The sequence below is a fragment of the Centruroides vittatus genome, unplaced genomic scaffold (assembly GCF_030686945.1).
Source record: "Centruroides vittatus isolate TY-2023 unplaced genomic scaffold, ASM3068694v2 contig_455, whole genome shotgun sequence".
NCBI classification, from domain to species: domain Eukaryota; kingdom Metazoa; phylum Arthropoda; class Arachnida; order Scorpiones; family Buthidae; genus Centruroides; species Centruroides vittatus.
The window spans coordinates 279,668-305,571 of record NW_027122251.1 but is presented as its reverse complement, the minus strand read 5'-3'; the positions used below and the strand labels follow the sequence as shown (position 1 = coordinate 305,571).

Below are 25,904 nucleotides of genomic sequence, written 5' to 3'. Positions count from 1 at the left end.
AACATAAGTTATAACTTACATCTAAATACCAACAACTGCCGAATCATATCGGGCTATTTACGGCTATTACATAAATTATAAACCGATTTGGTACTAGAGGTAAACGTTAGGCTCCATCTCATATTAAGTTTAATAATTATAATTTAATTAATTAATTTAAATAATTTAGATCTAATGGAAGGACCTAGGACCTAATGGACCTAAAAATCGTAGTGACAGCGGGCCAATAGAGAGCACGGTGCGCGATCTTTGCCATAATGCATTTTGCGCGCCAATTTTTGTACGTGCGTTAATCAAGCCGAATAGTTTGGCCGAATATTCGGCGGTTCGGCAACGCTCCTAGCCGAATATTCGGTATTCGGTTGAGGCCGAATATACTATTCGTTACATCACTATTATTTACCTGTAAGTCTGATGGCACAAAAATTACCATAATATCGTTCAATTTAATCTTTGTAATAGCTATTTCGAATTTTCTATCATCTTGAAAGACTTATTAAAGTGCAGTTTTTATTTGGAAAGTAGATTGTGATTTTTTAAAACCAATATTTGTATTTGGGAATGAAATGTTACGTTTCAACAGTTAGTTTTATTCAGGATAACGATTGTCAATTAGAATTTAATGTAAGTATACTTTTGAAAAACAAAAATACCTGAGATAAAACTATCTAATCAAAGACATTTCTATTCTTTTGTCTTTGAGTTTACTTTTTATTTATGAAATAAAGTTAGTGGAAATGTATGATATCATCGATGCCTGCTTACTACTGTCATGGGTCGGGATGCATAACATACGGAATGACGCAGTAAGGATTTACTCTAATGTCAAATTTTTGCATGTTTAAATTATAACAATAAAGTTATTTTGTATGCATAAATGTACAAAGTGAAACTGATAATTTGAGGTCGTTACAAACGTTATTCAAAGTAATTCTTAATACATCTACTGCTCTGATATCTTAACTAATAAGAATGATTTCGAAGAAATGTTTCTAATTCGGTTTACGGTAAATTCAACATTTTACGGTCTGCCATTTTTTCATAATATTTTCCATTTTGTTCTGCATGACCTTTCTGATTGTATTAGGAATTTGATTTGCTTCCTTCATATCTTCTAATCTGCTCTGTTATCATGTACTGTACGTATTCTATTTGAGGGTTTCGGCCAGATTTGAAATTATATTATGTTCTTTTAGTCCAGGCATGGCCAACATACGGCCCGCGGGCCTGATCCGGCCCAATTAATGAATTTATGCGGCCCGCGATTAATCTTTCAATATTAGGTACTTAACTTCCAATAATTGGTCGAATAAATTTGCGATACTTATTCATTTTTTAAAAAATTCCATTGTAGAGATTTATAACTTTTGTACTCATCTGTGTATTAGTGCCAAAAAAAGATAAATTTAAAATATAAATATTTATTATTAAATAATGTATGTTAGACAGTGATTCAAGATATACACGTAATATTCAATTTAACTTGGAAATTCGTGTACTTTGACAAAAGTATAATATTAATATTTAAACATTCATTTACTTAAATGAATTGTTTTTGTACTTAACATTTTTTTAATTGTAATATTTCGTTCGGCCCGTAAAAAAGTTTTCTTTCCAATTCGGCCCGGAAGCAAAAACTGTTGGCCACGCCTGTTTTAGTCTACATGTACACTACTACAATACAGATATGATCTTCTAACGAGCGTTTGACTTAGAGAAAAGCAATGCATAAATTACATACTCCAGATAGTAAACACCAATAGCAACTTTTAAACGTTACATTCTATAAATTGTAAAAGCCCTTTAGATTCCTTTTACGTAAAAGAATAAATGTATATATTTCATATTATTTTTATGTAAAGTCTGTTTTTTAATCAGAAGCTAGACAGCAGTTCCATATACTGTTACCATCTATACTTATGTTAATTAGTTCAGTTCATCGCTAATATAAATAAACGTTTTTGTTGCTTAAACACTATGTTGTGTGATTAATCGATGACATGGCATTTCATCATTTTTATTTTAGTTGGTATGAGTATACGTTACACGTTTCGGGCGTAACATGCTCTTTTTCAGTTAACTAAAACATTATAAAAACTCACACTGTACATAAAAACTAATAAATACCTATAAATGCTTCAGATGTTTTACAAGAAATATTTCAAAATCACAATTTTTTCAAACCGGCTCCATTGAATGAGTGCATGATATGCATATACGACTTACACATTTTCTATTATTCATTTATTTCTATTATTTCTATTATTGTATATTCATTTGAACAAATGTTTAAAATCGAAAATATAGTACTAATCATTACAATACGTTGATTGACATAATCCGTATATATACGCTATTAACATACTGTACTTTCGCTTATTCCTTTGTTTTGTTTGTTTTTTTTTTGTTTTTTGTTTTTTTGAGCTAATAAAAATAATGCTTTTGAAGGGAAAGGATACCGCCAGTACGAAACTTTACGTTTATTTATTAAATAGATGAACGTAAAGTTTCGTACTGGCGGTTTCGTATAAGCGAAGGTAAGTTAATAGCGTATATATATAAGGATTATGTCAATCAACATATCGTAATGATGAGTACTATATTTGCGATTTTAAACATTTGTTCAAATAGATATACAATAATAGAAAATGTGTAAGTCATATATGCATATCATGTACTCATCCAACGGAGCCGATTTAAAAAAATTGTGATTTTCAGGTGTCTTGTAATACATCTGAATCATTTATATGTATTTATTAAATTTTATGTACAGTGTAAGATTTTATAATGCATTAAACAGGAAGAACACAATGCCAATAAATAGTAAAATTTCCAGAGGCTGAAATTCGAAATATATATGAATTACGAGGGGCTGGAAAGTTTCAGAGAAATGGCAACGATAATTAGTGTTTGTAACCACTAACATAGATGTAGTACATTTTATTATAGTATTAAAATTTGTTAAGTATATTATAATATGTTTAACATAATGTCAAGTATCAATTTGATTTGGCTCTATGGTATTGTTGTAATGTTAAATAACGTAAAGAAATACGTTATATAAAATATGTACCTATTATATTTGGAATTCTTTGAATTAATAAATAATATTTCTGCAAATAAAAATATTACGTTTATATGTATTTTCAGTATTCGCGAGCACCATCGGTTTGTCATATTTCGCGGACAAGAGAATTGAATTGTTGTTTATCTCTAAATGTATACATTCCTATAATTTCTTAAGAATTCAGTTTTAATTTTGTAAATAAAATAATAACTTTTCAGTTTAAAAATAATCACTTCACAGTCTTATTGTTGATGTTTGATTAGTCCTAAATATTCAAACAAAACGATAGCATTAGAAAAGGAGGACTAGGTGTGAGAACTGAGGGGATAGAGCAGCAAACTCTAAACTCCGCTTACCGGCAACGGAATGGTAAGTCCTGTCACTGCGTCAATATAAAAGGACTAGGAAGGCTATGTAGAGAGGTCCGTGAGGTCGTCGATAAGATGTCGGCGATACGCGAATAATCAACCATTTAAATAACGATACAAATTTAATATACTAGAACAAGATTACAGCAAGAGGAACGTATATAAATATAAGGCATTTGGAGACTATTCGACCCGACATGCTCCAACGGGGTACTAAATTCCTGAGCGCGATCAAATCTATCTTAAATGTAAATCGGGTAAAGGGCCTAAAACCACAAAGAAAAAAAAAATGTAAATTAGCAGGAAAGAGAAAGTTTACAACCCTTTAGCTAAAATACCTCTGAGAAACAATCACTCTCTCGAGATCCTAATTTCTCACCCACTTTTCGCGATCTACGATCGAGGGGACGTGTTAATTTGGTTTGGAAATGCGAAAATTAAATCGTCTCACACCCCGTTCCTTTCTTTAAGGAGTTCTGTCTGCACTGTTCTAAAGACGTATCTGTTTGTGCTCAGTGATTTTTGGATAAAACCAACGGAACTTTTACTCTTGCGAACTACCCAATTATACCATCATGTTCAAGAGCTAACTCTGGTTCATTTGATTTCAAATTTATGTCTCTAGCTAAATTAGGGGAGAGTAAATTAAATTTAAACGTAGCGTTTTTTGATCGGATTTAGCGGAGGAAACTAAATTATCAGGTGGTAGCACTAAGGGGTTTAGTGCACGGTCATTCATTATATCGGTACCTAAAATTGGGTAGGAGTAGTTAAAGTTTTGAGTGAGTAATAAGGATTTAAATTCTTTAGTATTAGAGTTAACGGAAACATTTAAAATTTTTTCTGTTCATAATGGACTTTAACGGCCACTAACGAACTTTTTAACGGTCGTTTTTATTCACTGAAAAACTTCCTTTTTTGTATAGATATAATTAAGTTAAACTAGATTTGTACTTAAAAGCGCATTTTTGTTATTTATTAATTAATTAAGTTCTCGTTTGTTTTGTGATTTCGCTGTAGGATTACCTTCTGGATTGAAATGAGGGTAGCTCGCGTTACTTACTACTACTTTTGTGGGTGATTGATGATGACGTGTAGTTCCTCGAACTTTCTTGACGAGGCGTTCAAGCTCCTCGATGAACTTAAGGGTTATTTTGCTAGAAATAGCAGTGTGAAGTTGAGATAAGCAGTCCCTTCGCGGTTTATAACTGTCGAGTTTCAGCGATTGATTGATCTACCGAGTTCCACGGTGCCAACTTGTTCTGTTCCTGATCCAATTGACACTACGTTGGATTCGGTTGTCACCAAGGATAATCTCGCTGGCGCGTTTGCTGCACATGCAGAGAGAACTGAGGTTGTTTTCTCTGAGCTGATGGAAGCCGTTTGTGTAGTGCAGAAGGTTGTGCTGACTTCTGGGCTGGTGGTATCTGGGACACCTGCTGCCGTATTCTGGTCACTTATCTCTTGTCTCTTCTTTCACCGACGAATGACGTCAAAACAAGAGATTTTTTGAAATTTCTTTTTCTTCTTTTATTACTTATTAGTAATGCTAAGTTCCCAAATATATACGAATGGTGGCAATACAGGGTGTAGGTGTATATTTAATTAAGCGCCAACTTTTTGAAGTGTTATTAGTACTTTAAAAGTTAAAGATTTTTTAAAATTATAATTGATTATTAAAAATTCTATTTTATATTTCTGGTGTGTTAAATAAAGTGTAAAAAGTATTTTATGATTATATTTTTCCTTATCTTTCTTTTCTGAATTACACAAATTGTAACAAAAGTTCTGGGGTCAACAGTGACCTCACCTCACGGGTTAAGGGTTAACTATGTAAGTAAGATTAACATCATATTCGATAGTTCAGTAATTGATGTAGGATAATTTTTAAAAAATGGAATCAGTGTAGGTACTGGAAAAAAATCAGAAGCGTTTTCTCTCTCCAAATATTTTCTCGAAATATTGAACTCTCTCTCTTCTCTAATACGATTGTACGACACGAGTATCATCGAGTCATCCATATTCGATATAACGAAATCGAGGCGAAAAAAGACGATAGACCAGTCGAAAGGCAAACAACGCTTGTCTTTGATAAACGAAAGAAGAGAAGAGAGAAAAAGTTGTCTAGAATCGCGTTTAGAGAGACGCGATGATCTCTCGAGACGTAAACAAATGATGAGACAATCAGCAACCGTCTTGTGAGAGATGACAGACAACAGACAATGATCAGAATATGGCCCCTAGGCTTTATAGTGACGCTGTTAAATGTCACTATAAAGCCCAGGTGTTCTATCTATGCTCTATCCTTAGATTCGGTTTCGATGCCCACGAAGTCTTGTCTCACTGTACTGATGTATAGTAACCCTGAGTCTAACAATTCCGAGCTTACCAGAAAAGTCCTAACTTCTGGAATCAATTTGCACTGCTTAAAATTAAGTATTAAAAAAGGAGGGGTTGCTGTTGATTTGGGGTGTAGTGCAAATGTGCGGATTTTATGTAATGCTGTTTCTGAGATTTCCGGTTTACGTTCAGTTATCCCGAAAATGAAACGCCCACTAATCAAGATTATCTCGGTACCTAAATCCATTGAAAGAGCAACTCTTAGATGCCATTTATAAGCAGAACAGCCGGATTGCCGAGATATATTCCAAAGAAGCATTTCTGGAGTAGATTAGGATGTGCTTCTCAATTGGACAGCATAGAACTACTCTCGTTCCTTGGGTTGCAGAGGTCTCTCTGGACCTCAGGTGTTTCTTCCTCAAAGAGGAGAAAGTGAACCTGCAGTGGACTAGGTGTAGTTTCGCAGACTTCCTCCCATCGAATCAATGATTAAAATGCCTATAATTTGGGCAATTCACCAAGAATTGTGATTCAGAAGATCGTATATGTAGTCAGTGTGGAGGCAATCATGCCTTCAAAGATTGCAAAAAGTAAACAGAAACTCCAAAATGTATGAACTGCATTAGAGACATAATAGAAAAATAGATCATAATACGATCGATAAAGACTGCCCTGCCTTTATTCGATCAAGAACATAGCTCCTTGCCAGACTAGACTATGGCATTTAACAGAAATACTGATATTTGCCGTAGGAACTCTCAACTACGCATTGTACAGATTAATTTGGAACATGCATCTCTGCCAGCTCTTAGCTCTGACAGGAGATTAACAACCATGATATTGCTCTAGTGCAGGAACCCTATTGTTGCTAGAATAAGGTAGCTTGCTCCAGCAATAAAAACAGTATCATTCAAAAAGCCAGAATAAATGACCATGGGCTGCATTGTTACTATTCCTACCTTGGCCGTTATCTCCCACCCAAAGTTCTGTTCATCTATCCTCATATGTATTGAGGTCTGCCTTCCTTATTTACTCATTATCATCTTCATCGTCTATTGCTCGAGTATATCAGATATCCATGAAACCATCTGGAACTTGGAGTCGGTTGTAACTCATTTCAGTAACCATAGCTATTTAATTTCGAGTGATTTTAATTCACATTCACCTACTTGGGGGGGGGACGATTACAGAGACAGCAGGAGTAAGACTTCATTGCTGCACATGGCCTTCTGCTGGTCAATTACCCAGACTGTCCACCAACCTTTCGTCATCTAAGGTCACACCTGGATTGATCTGAACATCTGTTGCAAAGGTCTCTGCTCTGTTATTTAGGATTGGCAGGTAGGCATTTTTGATTGCCTCTCTAACCACGAATGTATAACCTATAGCCTAGGCTGCAATAATCTGCAGGATGCAGAAGCTTCGAACAATAAGAATGCTTTCAATACCAAGGCAGATGACATGCAAATTTCAGGACAATACGTATACAGCGGATCAGCAAACCTTCACCTGGAATTGTATCACATACTGAAGCTAAGTCCCGTATTGAGTCAGCTATTTTCCAAATCTCCTCTGCATGCATGGAATCCATTCTCAAGAGGAAGAAAAAAACGGGTAACTCCATGCAGGATTTCAGATTTATCTTTTATGCAGCAGAACGATAGACTGCACAGAGTATTTCAGAGATGTCTTGATCAAAGGAGGGAGGAACTGTGTATGCAGTACCTCTCTTACCATAGATTGTAAAAGGAGGCCATTGAAAACGCAAAACTAGATTCTTGAAAGTCCTTCTCACCTGGTGCAGGCACAGACCCATGGGGGTTTATATATAAGCTTTCTGTAAACAAACTGAATACTCGTAATTTTCTTAGTAGCAACATTGACAATCCTACCAGGCTTGAGGCTACAGTTTCTGGCCTTTTTGATTATCTCTGCCCTTCTGACACTCTCGCGGAGAAACACTCCCGAGCAGTCTGCAATCAGAATATGCAGGAATTATAGTGAGCTCTCGGAGAATGACCCACCTTTTACTTTTTCTGAGGTCAATGACTCGCTAACAATATGAAAACTTGCCCAGATCTACTTTTCAATGTTCTCAACTTGTGCCTCAAGTTTGGTATCTTTTTCCAGCCGTGGAAAAAGGCTCTTTTTGTTTTAATACTGAAAAGTCAGGGCTAATAACTCGACATTCAAAACATGCGAAATATCTCCTTGCTATTAATTTTGTGGAAAATCTTAGATAAACTCCTTTCTAATCGCATTTATTGCTTTTGGTAGTCCAAAGGACTGTTCCATGAAGTCCAATATGGTTTCCGGTGCCAGCATGGCTGTTGACACATTGATGGACGTAGTTGAACACATCAAACACCTGCTAGGAAACCAGAAGTTTGACTTTGGCCTCAGCCTAGATCTGAGAAATGCATTCAATTCGGCCTGGTTGCCGCAAATTTATGCAGATTGGGTGAGTGCAATTGTCCAGCTGACTTATTCCATTTTGCTGCTAATTACTTTGAAAATAGAAAAGCAATTATCTCTCTGGGCATCTTTAATTTACACATAAGCTACAATGTGGCTCTCCACAGGGTCTGTTTGTGGGCCCGTGTTTTAGGATATTTTATTCGATGACTTCTTCTGTACCCACTTTCGTTACCAATGTCATGTCTATGCATGTGCAGTGATGCCTTTTTGGTTTTTCTGCCCTGTGAAGATCTTACATAAAAAAGTAGCTACTGACATTCTGAAGAAAGCGTACAACTAGGGTGTGAGAAATAAACTGTTTTAACATGACAAAGACTAAGGGAATCGTTTTCTTTCTCTCCAGACAACCCTGACCTTTACAGATGTGTAACATGTATCAGGTTTCGTAGTGAGGCCATAAAAGTTGTAAGTCATCTCACTTATTTTTGAGTTGTGATTAATCATAAACTGTTCTGGCAAGAGCATATAAAACACATTATCGAGGTTGAGGCCGAAGTTTTAAAATGCAAAAACATGTACGTCAGACGTTCAGCGCCACTTTCCTATAAGCCAAAAAGTTTGACAATGGTGTTTGGAATGACCAGCACGATTCCACTGACTTTCCAAACGCCATTGTCAAACTTCTAGGCTGACAGGAAAGCAGCGCTGAACGTCTGACCTACACGTTTTCGCGTTTAAAACTTTGGCGTCAACCTCGCTATTACTAGTCGAAGCAACTTGACCTATAATGGTCTTTTACGGGTTGCCAGGTGCAATAGAAGCCTTGGTTTTGAAGCAATTAATGCCATATATGATTGCCTGTTTTTACCAACCATCTCATACGTATCTTCTGTTCGGTGCACTGCTGCCTCTCAATTTCATAACCATTGGCTTCTGAGTCTGCACAACAGACTGCCTTATTATGACTTACCAGGTGCTATTCCACTGTTCCTGAATGCAGCCCTCCCTGCGGTGACTGAGTAGCTCCCTATCTTCCAATTTCTCCAATTTTATAGCAAACGTTTCTGTAGGAGCATGGATGTTGATATTAATATTATTTGTGTAAGAAATTTCGACTTTCCCTTTCTCAACATAAATTAATATAACATATTAAAAGTTTTCTGTTACATTTGAATGATCTGATATATATCTAAACTTATCAAAGGTTAAATATTACAAACTTTAGCATGATGAATCATCTAAGGCGTGTTACATTTGCTGGTAATATAAACGAGCTATAACGTGTTGCTACTGAATATATCGGAGGCTCTCGACATGGAAGAAATAGTTCAAAGTTTATTTGTGGGGGAAGTCTCTGGTTTCCTGTACGTTGTTTTTTCGTTGTTGTGATAATCTCTTCTTTCACCCTTATTGCTCATGGTCAGTATTCGTCTATTGGATACATATCATGGTGATGTTTCCGTTGACAATGTCTTCTGACCACGATTGAGATGACACACAAAAGTCACCAAGTCAATTCACTACACACAAAAATGTCTATGTTGTTCTTCAGACAAATTCTAGAGGTATGTTTTTATTATCCATTTTAAACAGTAAACTAAATTACTCTCTCTCTTTCTCTTTCTTTCTAATTATAACATAACTTATCGTTAGATTTACCTTGATCGGTCATTATAGCTACAATCAACTTAAAAACTATTAATAATTATGTGTGGAACCCGTTTTGCTATTATGCCCAGAATCAGATACTTAACTTATAGCAAAACTTAGTCTAACCTCATACTACTTCATAAAATCTAATTGCACGTGATCTGACATAATTTAGGGGTCATGATGCAACACCTGTGATGGAGTTGTGAGCTCAGGCCTCGGATCGGATTAATCAGCGATCCTAAATTCTCTGTTAGGAATATTTGTTTCTGTATAACATCTAATGGGTATGCGACTTCGACGTTGTTTCAGTGGTACTTCCATTATTGATACGGTTTGTACCGGGTTGGCCTTTATAGACATTATAGCTCTCTTTATTAGACTAAAAATAAACATCAGAATTTTCACTAAATTTGTAAAAATCAGTAGATTGTTTTGCATTTCTCTGTGTTATATTCAAGTCTATTTTCTTCTGAGGCATCGGGTTCTAGTTCGCTGATTTTGACATTCTTTTTTCTTCGCTTCACTTTTTATAAGATCTTCTTTCCGGTTCTGGTCGCTTTTCTTGTCTCCTGCATGAGGTGTTGATCGCACAATTCGGATTAAGTGAGATTCCTGATTCTGCTTATTGTCGACTTCACTAGAGGTCTCTGACCTTTCTGCTGTTGGGTAGGTGTGGGAGATTTACGCATTATTCTAATTATTTCTGTTTCCAGAGTCCAGCTCTCCTCTTTAGCGTTAGTCTTTTCTCGCCTTTTCCTCTTTGTCGTAGAGCGAAGGGAACAGAAATAAACTACTTTCTTATTAGGCAGTATTAATTGTTCATTTTCTAAGTCGAGAGCTACTCCTTGTTTTCGATGACGTCTTGTCCATGACATCCCTTCACAAAGGGCAGTAACATCGGATCAAGCTATTTCGCATGGCATAGAGAACTTCTGACCGCACAATTTAGCTGTTGGCACTGCCATGCCAATAGTTTGGATGGGAAATTCGTTTGAGCTTTCTAATTTTTTTCTAGTTCCAAATTTTATGCTTTGCCCTTTAATTTATTTGTCATCTCCTTTGACAAAAGCGTGTAGTTTAATTCGGGGTCTATAGCGAATTTAATAGGTAAATTGTTAACATAGAATAAAATGATAGGATTGGGCATCTGTTATTCGAATTGTTCTTTACCATATATCTTTGTCCTCCATTGAAGAGTCTGATTGGTCTCTATTCCGTTATGTTTGGATTCGTTTGATCCCTTTATTTGGCAACAGGGCGTATTTCGGCAATGTTTGCTTTGTCAGAAACTTGGGTTTGGTCTATTAATTTGGTCTTGTATAATTCGCACATTATTCCAACCTCTTTTGGTTATTTGGGTCAGTCTTCTAGTTAAGTCATCCAATCTATTTCTAAGCTCGTTTATTGCTGCAGTTAATGTTTCCTAGTTCTCGTTAGTGGGCTCGATTTCTCTTATAGGTATAATAATCGCGCGGAGTGTGCAGTAAGACTTTATATTGCCTCCTTGCAGATAGTGGCGTTAAGGGCCTCATCGAACGTGTCTGGCTCGCGTAAGATGACTCCCTGTCTTGTTTTTCGATCTAATCCATTCAAGAATTAAACTTTTAGATGCTCGTCCAACTTGCGACCTTGCACCCACTGAATTATAGCTGCCTCCACATCGTCCGATCCTAATTGTTCCATTTCTATCTCTGTGGCCAGTGACTGCAACTGCACTGCATATACGTCTGGTCATCTTCATCCCTCTTCTGGACGCAGGCATAAAATTTATTAAGACTAAATGAGTACAGAACTTGTTCAAAGCGTTCAATTGTTAGTTTCTTAAACGTATTAAAATCTTCCACATATTTTATCCACATATTTTTTTTGCACGAATTCCTGAGCTATTCCGGTCAGTCGTAATTTGGACATTGCCATTATTTGCATCTTGGTCCATGCTGCAATTTCTGCCAAGTCTGTCATGGACACGAAAAATTCTGTGATGCAGAATCCCTGTGGATTGCCTGAGTATATTGGCAATAGCGGAAAGAAACTTTTTATGTTTCCTAACACAGTCCTGGGAATTTTCTCCATGGTGAGCTAATTTGTCCCTTATCCTATAAATGGACTAAAATTTTAAAGAATGTTCTTACACTGTTCATAACTGTATATATATATTATTTTAAAGCAGATTTAATCTGTTGATTTCAATCTCATTGTGATAAAAATATTTTTAGTGCTTAAGTCATTTAAAATTAATAATGAGTATTACATCTTGTTTGTCACTGTATTTTTAAACTGCTACAAAAATAAGTAAATCAAAGTTTATTAAAAATAAAACATTTATTAACAATAAACAAAAATTTTATAAAAATCAAATTTCTTATGACAAGTAGTGTAAAGTTCCAAACTGCTTTTATGTAAAAATGAGAAATGCGAAAGATAAAAGAGAACACAAGAGCAGCTGAAACCCAAACGAACCTAGGTCACGTGCCTGCAAAGTTCCTTTTCTTGTTTTTCCTGAACAATGGTGTAAAATATGAAAACAATTTATTATAATCACAAACGATTGCAATAAGGGACTCTTCTGTAGAAAGGCTTTGAATAATGTAAAAATACATTCAAATATAAACGATTTATTTCATATTCGGTATTCGTTTATAAATTTTTTCTGAGTGCACCATCAAATGGCAGAAACGACCACTTGTAACAATAGTTTGACATAAAACAAAATGGCTTCTGTAATTTCATATTACCAACCATTATGCGTTTATACAAATAAAATTTTAGTAGTTGTAAAAACGCATGTTAACTCATGCGGTGTTGTAGTAGGTAATTGTTATGTCAATGTTTTTTTTCGAATAGTAAGCCTTTATTCCAATTTATTCGTGCCTACTTTGAATTCTCACTCAGAATGACAAACAGTGTTAAAATTTTATAATCATAAATATTTGATAATAATAATTAAGATATTTATACATAAATTTTTAAATTAACTACGTTTTTAAATGTAACGGTTATCAGAACACCATATTTTTCGTAAAATCTAATAATTTAATATTTAGTCTGTCTCCTTCATTTGAATAACATTAAACACACTATTAGGCACAGTTTTAATCCAAAAAATCCACATTATTTTAACTGGTTTACATGAGATAACTTTTTGTTATGACAATAAACTATTTTTGTCATTATACTTCATAAATTTTCTATTTGACTAAGACCTGCATTTCTAGTCTAATACTTTTATTTTTTCATTGACAAACCAGTTTTAGTTAATTTTGATGCATGGACTGTAGAACTGTCTTCTTAAAAAACAATTATTTCCACCAATTAAAGGTTCAAATAAAATTAAATTATTTTGTCTAGTGCATAGCTGCTTCTTACTTCGTATAAAAAATTTTTTCTTTATTTTTGCAAGGTTATTTTTTCTTGTATCCACTTCTTTTCAGTTACAAAAACTACACAGGAAACCAACCCAAAATCCAGCAATTAATCTTTTCATATTTGTAATTAATTTAACTTAAATTATATGCTTGCCACTAGGGTTTCTCATTTCCCGATCTTTTGCTTGTCTCGGGATTCCAGATAAAAGTGTACTGTTTCCCGGTATCCCGGGAAATCCCATGACAAAATTAATTATTTTTAAGATATACAAAATATCATGAAATCAAATGATGTTATTATTTTTCGTTTTCTAAAGTAATTTAATACGTTCTGCAACCTCCAAAATCATATTAATAATGCTGTGTAAGATATATATTAAAAATTACCTTTGAATGACATAGAAATTTTCACTAATAGAAAAAATTTATTAAAGTTTGCTGGAAACGGCATACAACAAAAAATGACTTTGAATTAAGTTGTAAATTTAAAGAAAAATGAATTTGGATCAAACTTCTAACTTACAAGGTAATTTTTGATTTTTTAAATAAAATATAATACAAAATATTGTAAATTTTTATAAGATTTTAAAAATTAAAGATGGTCAATACTCCGATCACTCAATCTAATTCTTATTTTAGTAATGAAAAGTCTCGCTACCGAGAATGCTTTTTCCGATTCAATTGATGTGATTGGAATCGTGTTTAATGCATTTAAGAGAAGACAAATATTATATGTTTTTCACCTGCATCCTGGAAGATTTCTAGTTCGTTTTTCAGATTGTAGTACTTCTTTTGTTCCCTAGTATTCTTGATTTGTCTACCTCGACTACTTTAATAGAAACATCATAGCTCAATAATTCGGCAGTTTGTTTGTCTTTAATAATCAGATTATGAAGAAAAACTTCATACTCGCTGACTTCGTACTCGTCTGTATCCTTGCTCAATTTGTACAACTTGGCGTTACGCAGTCATTGAAGCTACTGGGCATGGTTAAAAATTAAGACAGTGTGAGCACAATTATTCCAGATTTTACTGGTAAAGAATTTTGAGAGTTCTGCCACAAATAAGCTACGTATTGATTATTGACCATTTGTGACGTGCCATAACGAGCAAAAATTAAAAAAAAACTAACAAGTAGGTTTAAAATTAATAAATACAAATGTATTCTGACAGTTTATGAGTTAATGATACTTTCTATTTGCAAAATTTTTTCAACCTTAACGTAAAATAAGAAAAAAGTGAATTTTTAAGAAATTTGCGAGATTTCCCGGGATAAGAAAAATTTCCCGGGATATTTCCCGGGTTAAAAAAACAACCGTGATCCCGGAATCCAGTTTGAGAAACCCTACTTGCCACCTCAAATTAGTGGTGTTTTGCTCCCTGTACATCATACTTTTCCTATCAGATAGACATCGTGCTGATCAATAAAACTCAGGAAAAATTGTAAATTGAAATAACGTGATTTCCGCTGCAAACTGGAAGTTTAAATATACTTAATTAGGACCTCGTGCCATTAAACTTTTCAAATCTGATCTCAGCTTTGATATGTCTAATGCTGTTCTCGAGATTAAGGTACGACGGATGGACAGACCAATTCTTCTCAGTTATCCATAATTTTGTTGCTTCGTCCATACATTGGGCGCGGCAGTTTTAGAATGATTAGCTAATTATTGCAGTTATTTCTTCTAAACTCTTTTCAGCACTTTTTAATTTATATATCTTTTAATTATCAGCCTCTGTAAATTTGCGATTTCTTGGCATTGTGTCATTACTGCTTAAAACAGTTAAAGCATTAAAATTTCGAAACTTTAAAATGGCTGATGATAATAATGATATATTAGCAAATCCATTAAAAGGTTTAATAAAAATACATTTACTGTTTGTAGAGTACTATTTTTGAACATGTATATTGTACACAATTAAATTAATTTGTATTTTTATTTTATTTCTATTTTCTAATAAAATTATTGTGATACTATATCATAATAAACCAGCAATCAATTTTCTTTTGTTGTTTCATAATGTTCTTTGTAAACAGATTGGAATGAAAAAATAACTGCTTATGTGCCACATTTGTGTTTTCGTTACAACCGAAACAATAAAACGTACACCGCAAAGCTCAGTTTCCTTTTCTTAGAAAACACCCGGTATCATTCTGTAAATTTCGTTTTTAAGCTTATCGTTTCTTTGAATATTTTGGATTAGTCAAATTTCAACAATAAGGATTTAAACTATAAGGTTATTAATTATTTGATATACAAACTAAAACCGCATTCTTAAGAAATTATAGGAATGTATGCATTTAGAGATAAACCACAATACAATTCTCTTGTCCGTGTAATATGACAAACACACGGTGCACGCGAATACTGAAAATACATATAAACGTAATATATTTATTTGTAAAAATACTATTTATTAAATCAAGTAATTCAAAATATGATAGGTACATATTTTATATAATGTCTTTCTTTACATCATTTAACATTACAACAATATCATGGGGCAAAATCAAATTGATGCTTGACGTATCAACATATTATATTATACAGTAGAGAGTCGTTCTGAATTAATTGGGTTGTTCGGATAATCGGTTATTTACGAAGAAATATATTAACCTGTCCAATGTTTAAATTTTTCTCCGTTGCGTGCCGCTTCGGGTTGAATTTTCGTCGATTTTAAGCCTAACGAAAATTTTTATAATAATAATCGAGGTTATTGTATTGTTAAAAATTATTTTTTTATTTTGTACAAACAAAATAAATATATTGGATAATATAAAAACATAAAAATTATACTTTAGAAGTAAATCTAGTATCAAAAACGTTCGATTCGGCACGACACAGTCCGACTGAAAAGCGTTCGGATAACCGACAATTCGAATAACCGCGGTTCGGATGAACGACTTTCTACAATACTTAACAATTGACATAACAAATTTAAAAATTAAAATAAACTGTAGTACATTTATGTTAGTGGTTGCAAACATTAATTATGGTAGCTATTTCTCTGAAACTTTCCAAGACATCGTAATTCATATATTTTTCGAATTTCAGCCTCTGAAATTTACTATTTCTTGGCATTGCGTTCTTACTGTTTAATGCATAAAGTGTTAAGATTTCAGAAGTTTAAAATGATTGGCTGTTATAATACCGGTTGTGTATAATAACCTTACATTTAATAATCTGGTAGTAATTTTGTAATTGAAAGTTTATTCAAAATATTTCGTTTTTATTCAAAATTTATAAAAATGCGTGAATTTAAAATATAACTATTTTATAATTTATGATATTCATTTATTTTAAAATAGAATAACTTCTTAATGATTGATAAAAATCTATCAATTGCAATTAATGTTTGAGTTACATTTTAAACAGAAATTTAAACATAATTTACATATGTATTTATATTAGCGATAAACTGAACTAATTAATGTAAGTATAGATAGTAACATAGTATATGGAGCTGCTATCTAGAAACAACTGATTAAAAAACACACTTTACATGAAAATAACATTAAATATACATATTTATTCTAGACCTTTTACGTAATGAGAATCTAAATGGGTTTTACAATTTATAACATGTAACATTTAAAAGTTGCTGTTAGTATTTATTATCTAGAGTATGTAAATTTTGCATTGCTTTTTTAATTCGAACGCTCGTTAGAAGAACATATCTGTATTGTAGTAGTGTACATAATAGACTAAAAGAACATAATATGATTTCGAAATATGCCAAAACCCTGAGATAGAAAACTAATCTAATAACAAAACTAATTACAAGCTATGAAGGAAGCAAACCAAAGACTCAAAACTAAATTCTTAACACAATCAGAAAGGTCACGCAGAACAAAATGAAGAACATTATGAAAGAAATGGAAGACCGTAAAATGTTGAATTTACCGTAAACGGAATTAGAAACATTTCTTCGAAATCATTCTTATTAGTTAAGATATCAGAGCAATAAAAGTATTAAGAATTACATTGAATAACGTTGTTACGACCTCAAATTACAAGTTTCACTTTGTACATTTATGCATACAAAATAACTTTATTGTTACCATTTAAACATGCAAAAATTTGACATTAGAGTAAATAGTTACTGCGTCATTCGGCAAGTTTACGCATGCAAACCCAGTACAGTAGTAAGCAAGCATGGATGATATCATACACTTTCACTAAATTAATTTCATAAATGAAGAGAGAACTCAATGACAAAAGCATAGAAATGTCTTTCATTAGTTGGTTTTATCTGACGTATTTTAGTTTCTTAAAAATTATATTTGACATTGAATTTTAATTGAGAGTCGTTACCCTGAATAAAACCAACTGTTGAAACGTAATATTTTATTCCCAAATACCAGTATTGCTTTAATAAAATCACAATCAACTTTCCAAATTACAACGGCACTTTGATGAATCCTTCAAATTGATAGAAAATTCGAAATAGCTATTACGAAAATTAAATTATACAATATTATGGTGATTTTGGTGTCATGAAACTTATAGATAAATAACAAAAGAAAAAACGGCTATAAAATATACAAAGCAAATTCCTCGAATTCGTTCTTGTCCATAAAAGAAAAATTTACTAACAGGCATTTTAATAATAATTTTGAAAAAATAATTATAATAACGTCTTGGATATAAAAAACATAGAAACGTATTTATCCCTTACTGCTTTCTATAGCGACTTCAGCACTACTGAAAACAATTCAGTTTCATACACTTACTTTGAATTCTCAACAGTGCGAATAGAATTATATTCATTTTTAACATTATCAAAACAATTAATCTTAAATTTTTTTCCAAATAAGCAAGATAGTATGCTAAGAAATACAGGAATAATAGCCACAGCATGGAAAAACGTTTGTAGAGATATAATAACAATGATTTTTACGAATGTTATGTATACATACATATTGTTATACAGAAATACTAGTGATACGATAATTGTGGACATCGAACCTTGCAGTATGGGAAAACCAACGTGATAAAGAGATTCCTTAAGCTTTTCTTTCGAATCGGAATGTGACGAAGTCAGAAAAGCATAAGATATGTGAGTCGGATAATTAACACAGAATCCGTTACAAAGTATTATGACCATCATTGAGAAAACGTCAAGATTAACAGCCCACAACGACATGTATCCAACGGTTTCGACAATTATTGAAACAACAGCTATTGCAACAATTATTGCACAAATAACGTTTGGAACGAACGAAATAAAAACAATAAATAATAGAACGGCTGTTAACCAAAATATCCGAAGAGTAATTTGTTTGGTAATAATACTTTGTTCTATCGATGAAGTATAGCAAGAATATATAATTATTGGTAAATCTGATTGTTCTGAAATTTTCCACATATCTGTAATTACTGTACGCTCAGTCTGTCCCTGAGTAAGATTCTTTGTTAATAAGAAAAATCGACTGCATGTAATGTCTGTGTAATTGTTGTTAAAAACTATATCACTTAGAAATTGTCTGGCTGCTTTGATTCTCAAGAACACATTGCGAAGGCCGTCAATGAAATCTTGTTTTTGCGTCATATTATAACCTCTCAAGGCAAATTTTGATACTGGATGATTTTGAAATTCTTTGTAATATTTCAACCAGGAGAATTCGAATTCCGAACCAGCGACGTTTGGGTGAGATCTGAGATTTATCATTAAATTTTCAATAGAATTCTGAACTTCTACCTGAGAATAATCTAATGTTTCGTTAAAGACAACATGAATAGGAAATGCAAATTCAGTAAAATAGTCATAAAACATTCGATATCCTTCTGTAATTTTAGAATCTTTTGGATAAAACGTAAAAACATTTAATCCTTCATGTAGAAATGTTACTCCCCAAATACCTATTGTAAGATTAATTATATACAAAATTATAACCAATACTTTGGTGAAGGGATAAGAAAGAAATTCAGCTAAATATTCTCTGAAGAAGTTCATAAAAGTTAATTCATTTTTCTCACTTGATTGATTTTCGTTGAATTTTTCTGAAAATAACAAATGTCAAGTAAGTAGAATTGTAAAACACATAATTATAGTGTAGAAAGAAGTTTTTATATGTAGCATATTTAATTAAGGTAAAATATTTTGATACGTATAAAAAAAATATCTAGTTTAGTTTACTACGTAACATTAATACTACAGAATATCATTTATATCTATTAGCATATTAAATATATAATGCTTTGCAATAACTAAACTTTTTTGAAAGTTTGATAATAGTCTTTCATATTCGGTACCATATTGTTTGTTTTGAATTTATTTCAACAAGAATGAACATTAATTTAATCAAAATTGCATTTTGGTTTAATTTTTGTTTCATTGTTATTTCATACAGGTGCTTAGCGAATCCTGTTTCACCCTTTAATGTGATTTTTATGTTCATCTTCTTATGTATATTATTATGTATCAAAGCAAATTTTCACTTTTACAGTATATATTAATTCGGTTAATATTACTTATGGTTTCAAGATGGCGCCGATTACGGTCGCCATCTTGACTTAGTATCGAAACTGCGCAGTAACCGGTTAACCATTAATTCTCTACTTACAATTTTCTACGACGTGACATCTTTGTTTTTAATTTATTGTAACGTCTTTTTATAAACAGTTATTTACTTTTATCAAACAAAAGAATTATCTAAGGGTGTTTCAACTGCATTAAAAATTTATATTTATATGAGATTTTTAATTAACACAAATATTGACTTAGGATGTTATCGTCATCGTTAATTTCATTAAAACCATAAATATTATTTTTGCTCTAGTATAATAAAGTTGAAACTTACTAGAAAGCAAAGAAATTATTAATACAAAAATTGATATAATGCAACGAAATAACATTATGTATAGAATTTCCTGCAGTTGCCATACTTTGTTATGAGGAAGGTTGCGAGATTTTACTAAATGAAGTTAAAATTCTCAAAAAAAAAAAAAAATTAAATTAAATTAAATATTACTTAAAAGGAAATTATATGAACACTTGAAATTATTAAAATAATAGAAAGTAAAATGAATTTAAACAAGAATATAACCATTAGTGAGATCTGGCAAACAGTACTTCATAATTGGTAGACAAACCTCTACTATACAAACCTCCATACAAATTTGTAGAACGTTTACACATAAGAACGAGTGTTATCAACGTTCAAAGAGAATGAACTTATCATGCTCCACTCATACATTAACATCCATATAAACAGAAAAAAATTCACAAATGTTTTTGCATTCAAGTTCTCTTGAGTCCAGAAATTTACAATCTTAAAGGGTAATTTTTGACAGATCGCCCCCTGTTACATATAAACACAGCTGATAAAATAAAATTCCTACGTAAGTATTCGTTTTCATTTAACATCACACGAATTATTGAATTTCTATGCATTTAAAAAAACCCTTAGGAAATTTTTATGTTTGATGAAAGTGCAGAAAATATAGCTAAAAAAACTTTGTAAATTGAATCCAAGTCTTTCTCGTCGTAAAAATATGTAACTAAACAATTGATATATAATTTATAAATATATATTTTAATATATAAAAAATGAACATAATCTTGATAAATAATTACATAATTAATGAACATAAAAAAATAATGAAAAAGGAAAAAAGATTGCTTATTTTTGTTTGTAATAAATCGATGTAATAAATTTGAGAAATAACAAATGAATGACGTTCGTTTAATGTTCTTACATATATAAAGATAAATCTTTTTTTTTCCATTTTATAATAAATTGTAGAAGAAAATTAAACGAAACATTATACACTATTTAGTTTCGTTCACTAAAAACGAATTATCATTTTATTATTTTTATTTATATTTTCATTTATATAAATTTAACACATACAAAACGTATTAAATGTGTTTATTGAAACATTTATTTTGGAGAAATGTTTCAGTTCGTGTAAATTATAACTACTGAAATCGGAAACTTCTATATGTAAATTACTTTTAATCTGATCAATGTAAAAAAAGACTTTACCTTTCACAACTTTAAATGTAAATGCATTTAATGATTTCTCTTCTCTGTATCCACTAAGAGCTAGACACGATCCAAAAAACATAATCTGGTACAGATAAGTGAAGCACACGCAAGTAGTAGCATAATAAGAGAAGATCCTCACGCCAGGAAATTCTGCTGTCATCGCTATGCAAAAAGATAATATATTTGTTAAAGTAGTTATGGTTATAGAAACTGCAGATTTGGAATACGTTTTCTCCATTCGTGCTTGTACGCTATCTTGAACATTCGTAATTCTCCAATTCGCTACTATCACAAAGGCGTCGTCTATCTCTGTAGCTGCAAAAAATGCATAAATGCTAAATGTTTAAATAAATAAATATATTACATTTCATATAAAATGTTTATTCAAAAAGTGTTTGAGATTAATGAAAACAATGTAACTGAAGTAAAAATAATTAACCTGAGCTTCAATTTAGTTCAACGAGTATTTTTCAATTTACGGAACGTAAATTGAAAAATACTCGTAGAACTAAATTGGCTAAATTGGCTAAATTGGCTAAATTGGCTCATTTTACTGAACATAGCCACGTTCAGTAAAATAAGTGATCATTATAGCGCTTCAGCAATCGCAAAAATTTTTCGAAATTTGTCGTAAAACTGTTTATTAATTTAGAAAAGTAAAATCTCGAGGAAAAATTTATTAGTTGATACAGATTTTTCAATGCACTGAATATAAAAAGTAAATAATTTTAGTACTAGAAGAATCAATGTGAATGGTAAGACCTCTTATTTTACGTAGTGTGGATCATTTGTAACTTTTTTCTTAGCTCTTTCTACGCTGTGAGCACTAAGAGGGCCTCTTTTGAGTACGACAATTATTTGTTCGGCCAGGCCCGCAAAGGGGAGACCAGGTGGAAAAGGACGAGCCCGACATATCCGAACGGACAACTCTCGAAAAATATATGGGAATTATTTTCGACCCTGTCCGTATTCGAATCCGGGTCTCCTAGATCGGCAGGCTAATACTTTGAACACTCAGCCTTCTGACCAAAATCACTTATATTACAAAAGGCGAATTTTATATATGTTTCTCGATCTGTAAAAATTACTTAAAATATATATTTAAAGTTGAAATGATTATTTTGAAAAATAATTAATTAATTTGTTTCCTTTTAATTAGGCTGTTTGATATCTCTACATGTTCATGAACACCTTATGGTGACTAGACAGTTTTATTTGGTGGAACTATCATTTATAAAATTTTATCCCCGCTATTATATTTTTTCCGAAGTCTGAAGGTCTCGTTTTTGGTGATTCAGATTGGATGTGCAGAATTTTTTACTACACAACAAAAAGTCAGTGAATAACTGTAAGCATACTTAACAAAAATACTTAAACAGCAGACTTCATTGTTAATATAAAATTTACGTTAAAACTTATATTGCTCTAACTGTTGAACGTGTCGAGAAGTTGGGATATTTACCATGAAAAATCTAAATTACCTATTTTCACATTGTAACAATATCTGGCCTGGGTTTCATCCGGTACTTTCTTACTATCATTTTAATATGCTTTTTTAGCACTATCGAATTGAATTTTGTTTAATAGGATATTCATTAATATACAAGTTGTAATTTAATTCCAATTTTATAAAATGAAATCTTATTTGCCTTCACCTTTCGATAATATTTGTTATAAAAATACTTCTAATCTTTATACCTTCAAAATGTACCTTTAAAACGTCAATATTTGTGTCATTTACATATTTCGAAAAAGCAGTCATTATAATTTCTTTAACAGAATTGCTTATGTTTTTTTGTGGAAATAAAGAAAATGGTTAAGATACAAGTAAAGTTTTGATATGAAAAGTATATAAATTTTTACTTTGGAGTAGGAAACGCAATACGAAAAGAAAAAAATCTTTGTAAAGATAAAAGTGTATTTTATACTGTATGCCTACATATAATTTAATAGAAGATAAAGACATTTTGCTAGGAGTGTATAATCTAAATGAAATAATTACTATTCAGTAGGCATTTCTAATTTTTTATAAAGATAATTTTTGAAATCTAAATTTTTAAACGTAAATAAGTTATTATATATAATAATAATAATGCGAAAACGTTATTAATTATTATATATAAATTCTTTAATTGATAGACGTATGCGGTAACATTATTCCTAGTACACTATTATGTGGCAGCGATGAATATTCTCATGCACACCAGTGTTTGGATAAAAGTGTCCCTGGTATATTTGAGCGCCAAATAGGTGTAACGAATTGCATTTGCAACTATGTAAGTCTAGTCAATGTGACTAAACTGAACTTCCAAATTTATACTTACCAAGAATTAGAAACGGTAGAAGAATATTATACTTAATGTTTTCTACTCCGCATGCACTCATCAGTCCGAAAGAAGATATCACTGATAATCCAGCAGATACAACTGCAGCAATTCCCATCCACGGTTTACTTCTTACCCAACTGTTCGTCATGTACGTCATTACACAGAATAATGTTGCCAGAATAAAAGCTACACTTAACAAAGGTTTAATTTCCTCAGCAAGAACTTCGACATCTAATTCAGTAGCTAATATTGGACACGGGTAAACTTCAATAGAATGAAAGTTCATTTTGTTGACATTCGACAAAAACGCTTTACGCCATTCTCGAATCCAATGTGTTTTATGAAAATCAGATTCGTCCACAGCATAAAAAAGTCTCATGCATTCTACTGCTTTAACATATCCTTTTTCGTCATATTTTACTCCTCCAAGGTTAAGTATCCACATATCGTATCTGTAAGTAAGCGGATCGATTTGTATAGGAAATTTTAACTTCTTTCTTCCAGAAAGTAGATCATCCATTTCTGACATTATATTTATTATAGGATTTTCCGTGCACTTCTCGTTCACAATTCCACATATTACACTATAATTTATTACTTTTCCATCTTCAACAATCGTTATATTCTTAATAATTTCATCCAAGAGTTTGATTTCGAGTAAATTGTCTTTTCGAATTAAATTGTTTTTGTGTTTACTTTTAATGTAAACTATTGCTGCTTGTGGTCGATCGGTAATTCTGGTGAAATCATAGAAATCAGATGTGTTTATCGGAAATGTTTTCTCAACGAATTGTTTATCTTTGTAGATCTTTCCTCTGTCAGACTTTACTAGGTAATCTACAAGTTCTGATGTTTTAAGTTTCAGTAATCCCATGGAAAGTAGAACTGATAGAAGCACTGATGCTATGATAATGTATATTGGATGCCGTGCTATAATTCTACCCAGTTTTTCAAATACAAAGGATAATGAGTCGCTTACGAAAGTTATCTTCATTGTTCTATTCTTTGTAGTATACTTTATAGCAATTGATCTATATTGTTCTTGATTCGTACGATAAATTTCTAAAAAAGAAAATAATTAAACTTTGAAAGACGTCATAAAAATATTGAATCTTTAAACATTTGTTAAACAATTGTAACAATAGAAAAATATTAAAGATTAAATCGAAGGTGTTCGTAATGTGTCTGTATCAAGACGTTTTCTGCTACCATTAATATAAAATAAACTGCCAAAACTCTTGAACTGACAGTCTCTGATTTCACGCCAAGTAAAAGTTTGAAAAAAATACTTTTGAATAAAACACGGTTTAAATGCATCGACTACTATCAATATTAATGAAAATTAAATATATATATATATATATATTATACAAAAATAGTGGGATGATTTAATTTAAAAATGTAAAATTTAAAAAGTCCAATATTTTTTGAAAATGACTTGAAAAATGTCGAAACTGTTTTTTTAATTTTTACAATTATTTGCACTTAGGTAATTGATGGAGTAATTACTAATATTCGCAACAAAACCAGCTTTCCGTAAATTGTATTTTCTTTTGTTTAGTAAAGAGAAATACAATATTCTTTTCCAAAATAATTTTGAACAGGAATTGACAGTGGTATCGTTATTAGTTTAGAAGTTAATTTTATGTTAAAAGAAAATAAAAGATACTCTATAATAATAAAATATCCAGCAAGTTGCTTAACTTTTTCGGCAGCATGAAACACTCCGTTTCGTATCGACTGTTATGCTACTTTAGTAAAAGAAAAACAGTTTTTTTACGTTGTTATTGTTTTTAAATTACAAACAGATCAGTTTTGTTGGTAGAAATTTGTTTTATATAGAAGAAAATTGTAAACACTAATAACGAGTTAAATCGTCATTAAATCCAACCATACTCGAGATATGACACACGATGTCTCATTATCGCACCACCTCTCGACTATCAAATTTAGTAGCATCAATGCCTCTACTACACAAATCTCCCTGTAAAAAAGTGAAAAACAAAAAAATTTCTGGTCATTTCTGTATGTATAATTGTTTATGTGCGGAGAACACAATTTTCTTCACACTGTTTGAAGCTTAATAACTCTTGTGCTTTTTGTCAAAAATTTGTGCATTTTACAACGAAGTTTGTTTATTAGGAAGATTCATGTTGTTAAATTTTGGTGGTTGAAATTTGAAGAATGGACAGACATATGGTTGTGTGTATATGCAGTAGCGTCAGATATAATAACAATTTTACTTGTTATTAGCATTCACAATTTTTTATAAAACTAATATCTGCCTTCAAAGTTAAAATTTTTGCTATTTGATAATGGTTAATAATATTAAAAGTTTTATTAATAAAATATGATAACAGATGCCACCGC

General features: G+C 31.7%; 1 protein-coding gene across 1 annotated transcript; it reads right to left on the bottom strand.

Annotated features, from left to right (window-relative positions):
* Positions 1 to 11,676: 11,676 nt before the first annotated feature.
* LOC136977354 (patched domain-containing protein 3-like) lies at positions 11,677 to 24,054 on the bottom strand. Its single transcript, XM_067272814.1, has 4 exons — positions 23,532 to 24,054; positions 21,205 to 21,522; positions 18,509 to 19,216; positions 11,677 to 11,849 (listed from the first exon to the last, which is right to left on the bottom strand). The coding sequence occupies exons 1-4, from the start codon at positions 24,052 to 24,054 to the stop codon at positions 11,677 to 11,679; spliced, it is 1,722 nt and encodes a 573-aa protein (XP_067128915.1).
* Positions 24,055 to 25,904: the final 1,850 nt, after the last annotated feature.

Bases quoted from the DNA above. Each gene is read 5' to 3' on its own strand.
- LOC136977354 (XM_067272814.1), bottom strand. From the start codon at position 24,054: ATGGATGATCTACTTTCTGGAAGAAAGAAGTTAAAATTTCCTATACAA. The intron at 21,523-23,531 runs GTAAGTATAAAT...CATTTTTTGCAG, and splicing joins TCTACCGTTTCTAATTCTTG to CTACAGAGATAGACGACGCC. The intron at 19,217-21,204 runs GTAAAGTCTTTT...TGTTATTTTCAG, and splicing joins TACATTTAAAGTTGTGAAAG to AAAAATTCAACGAAAATCAA.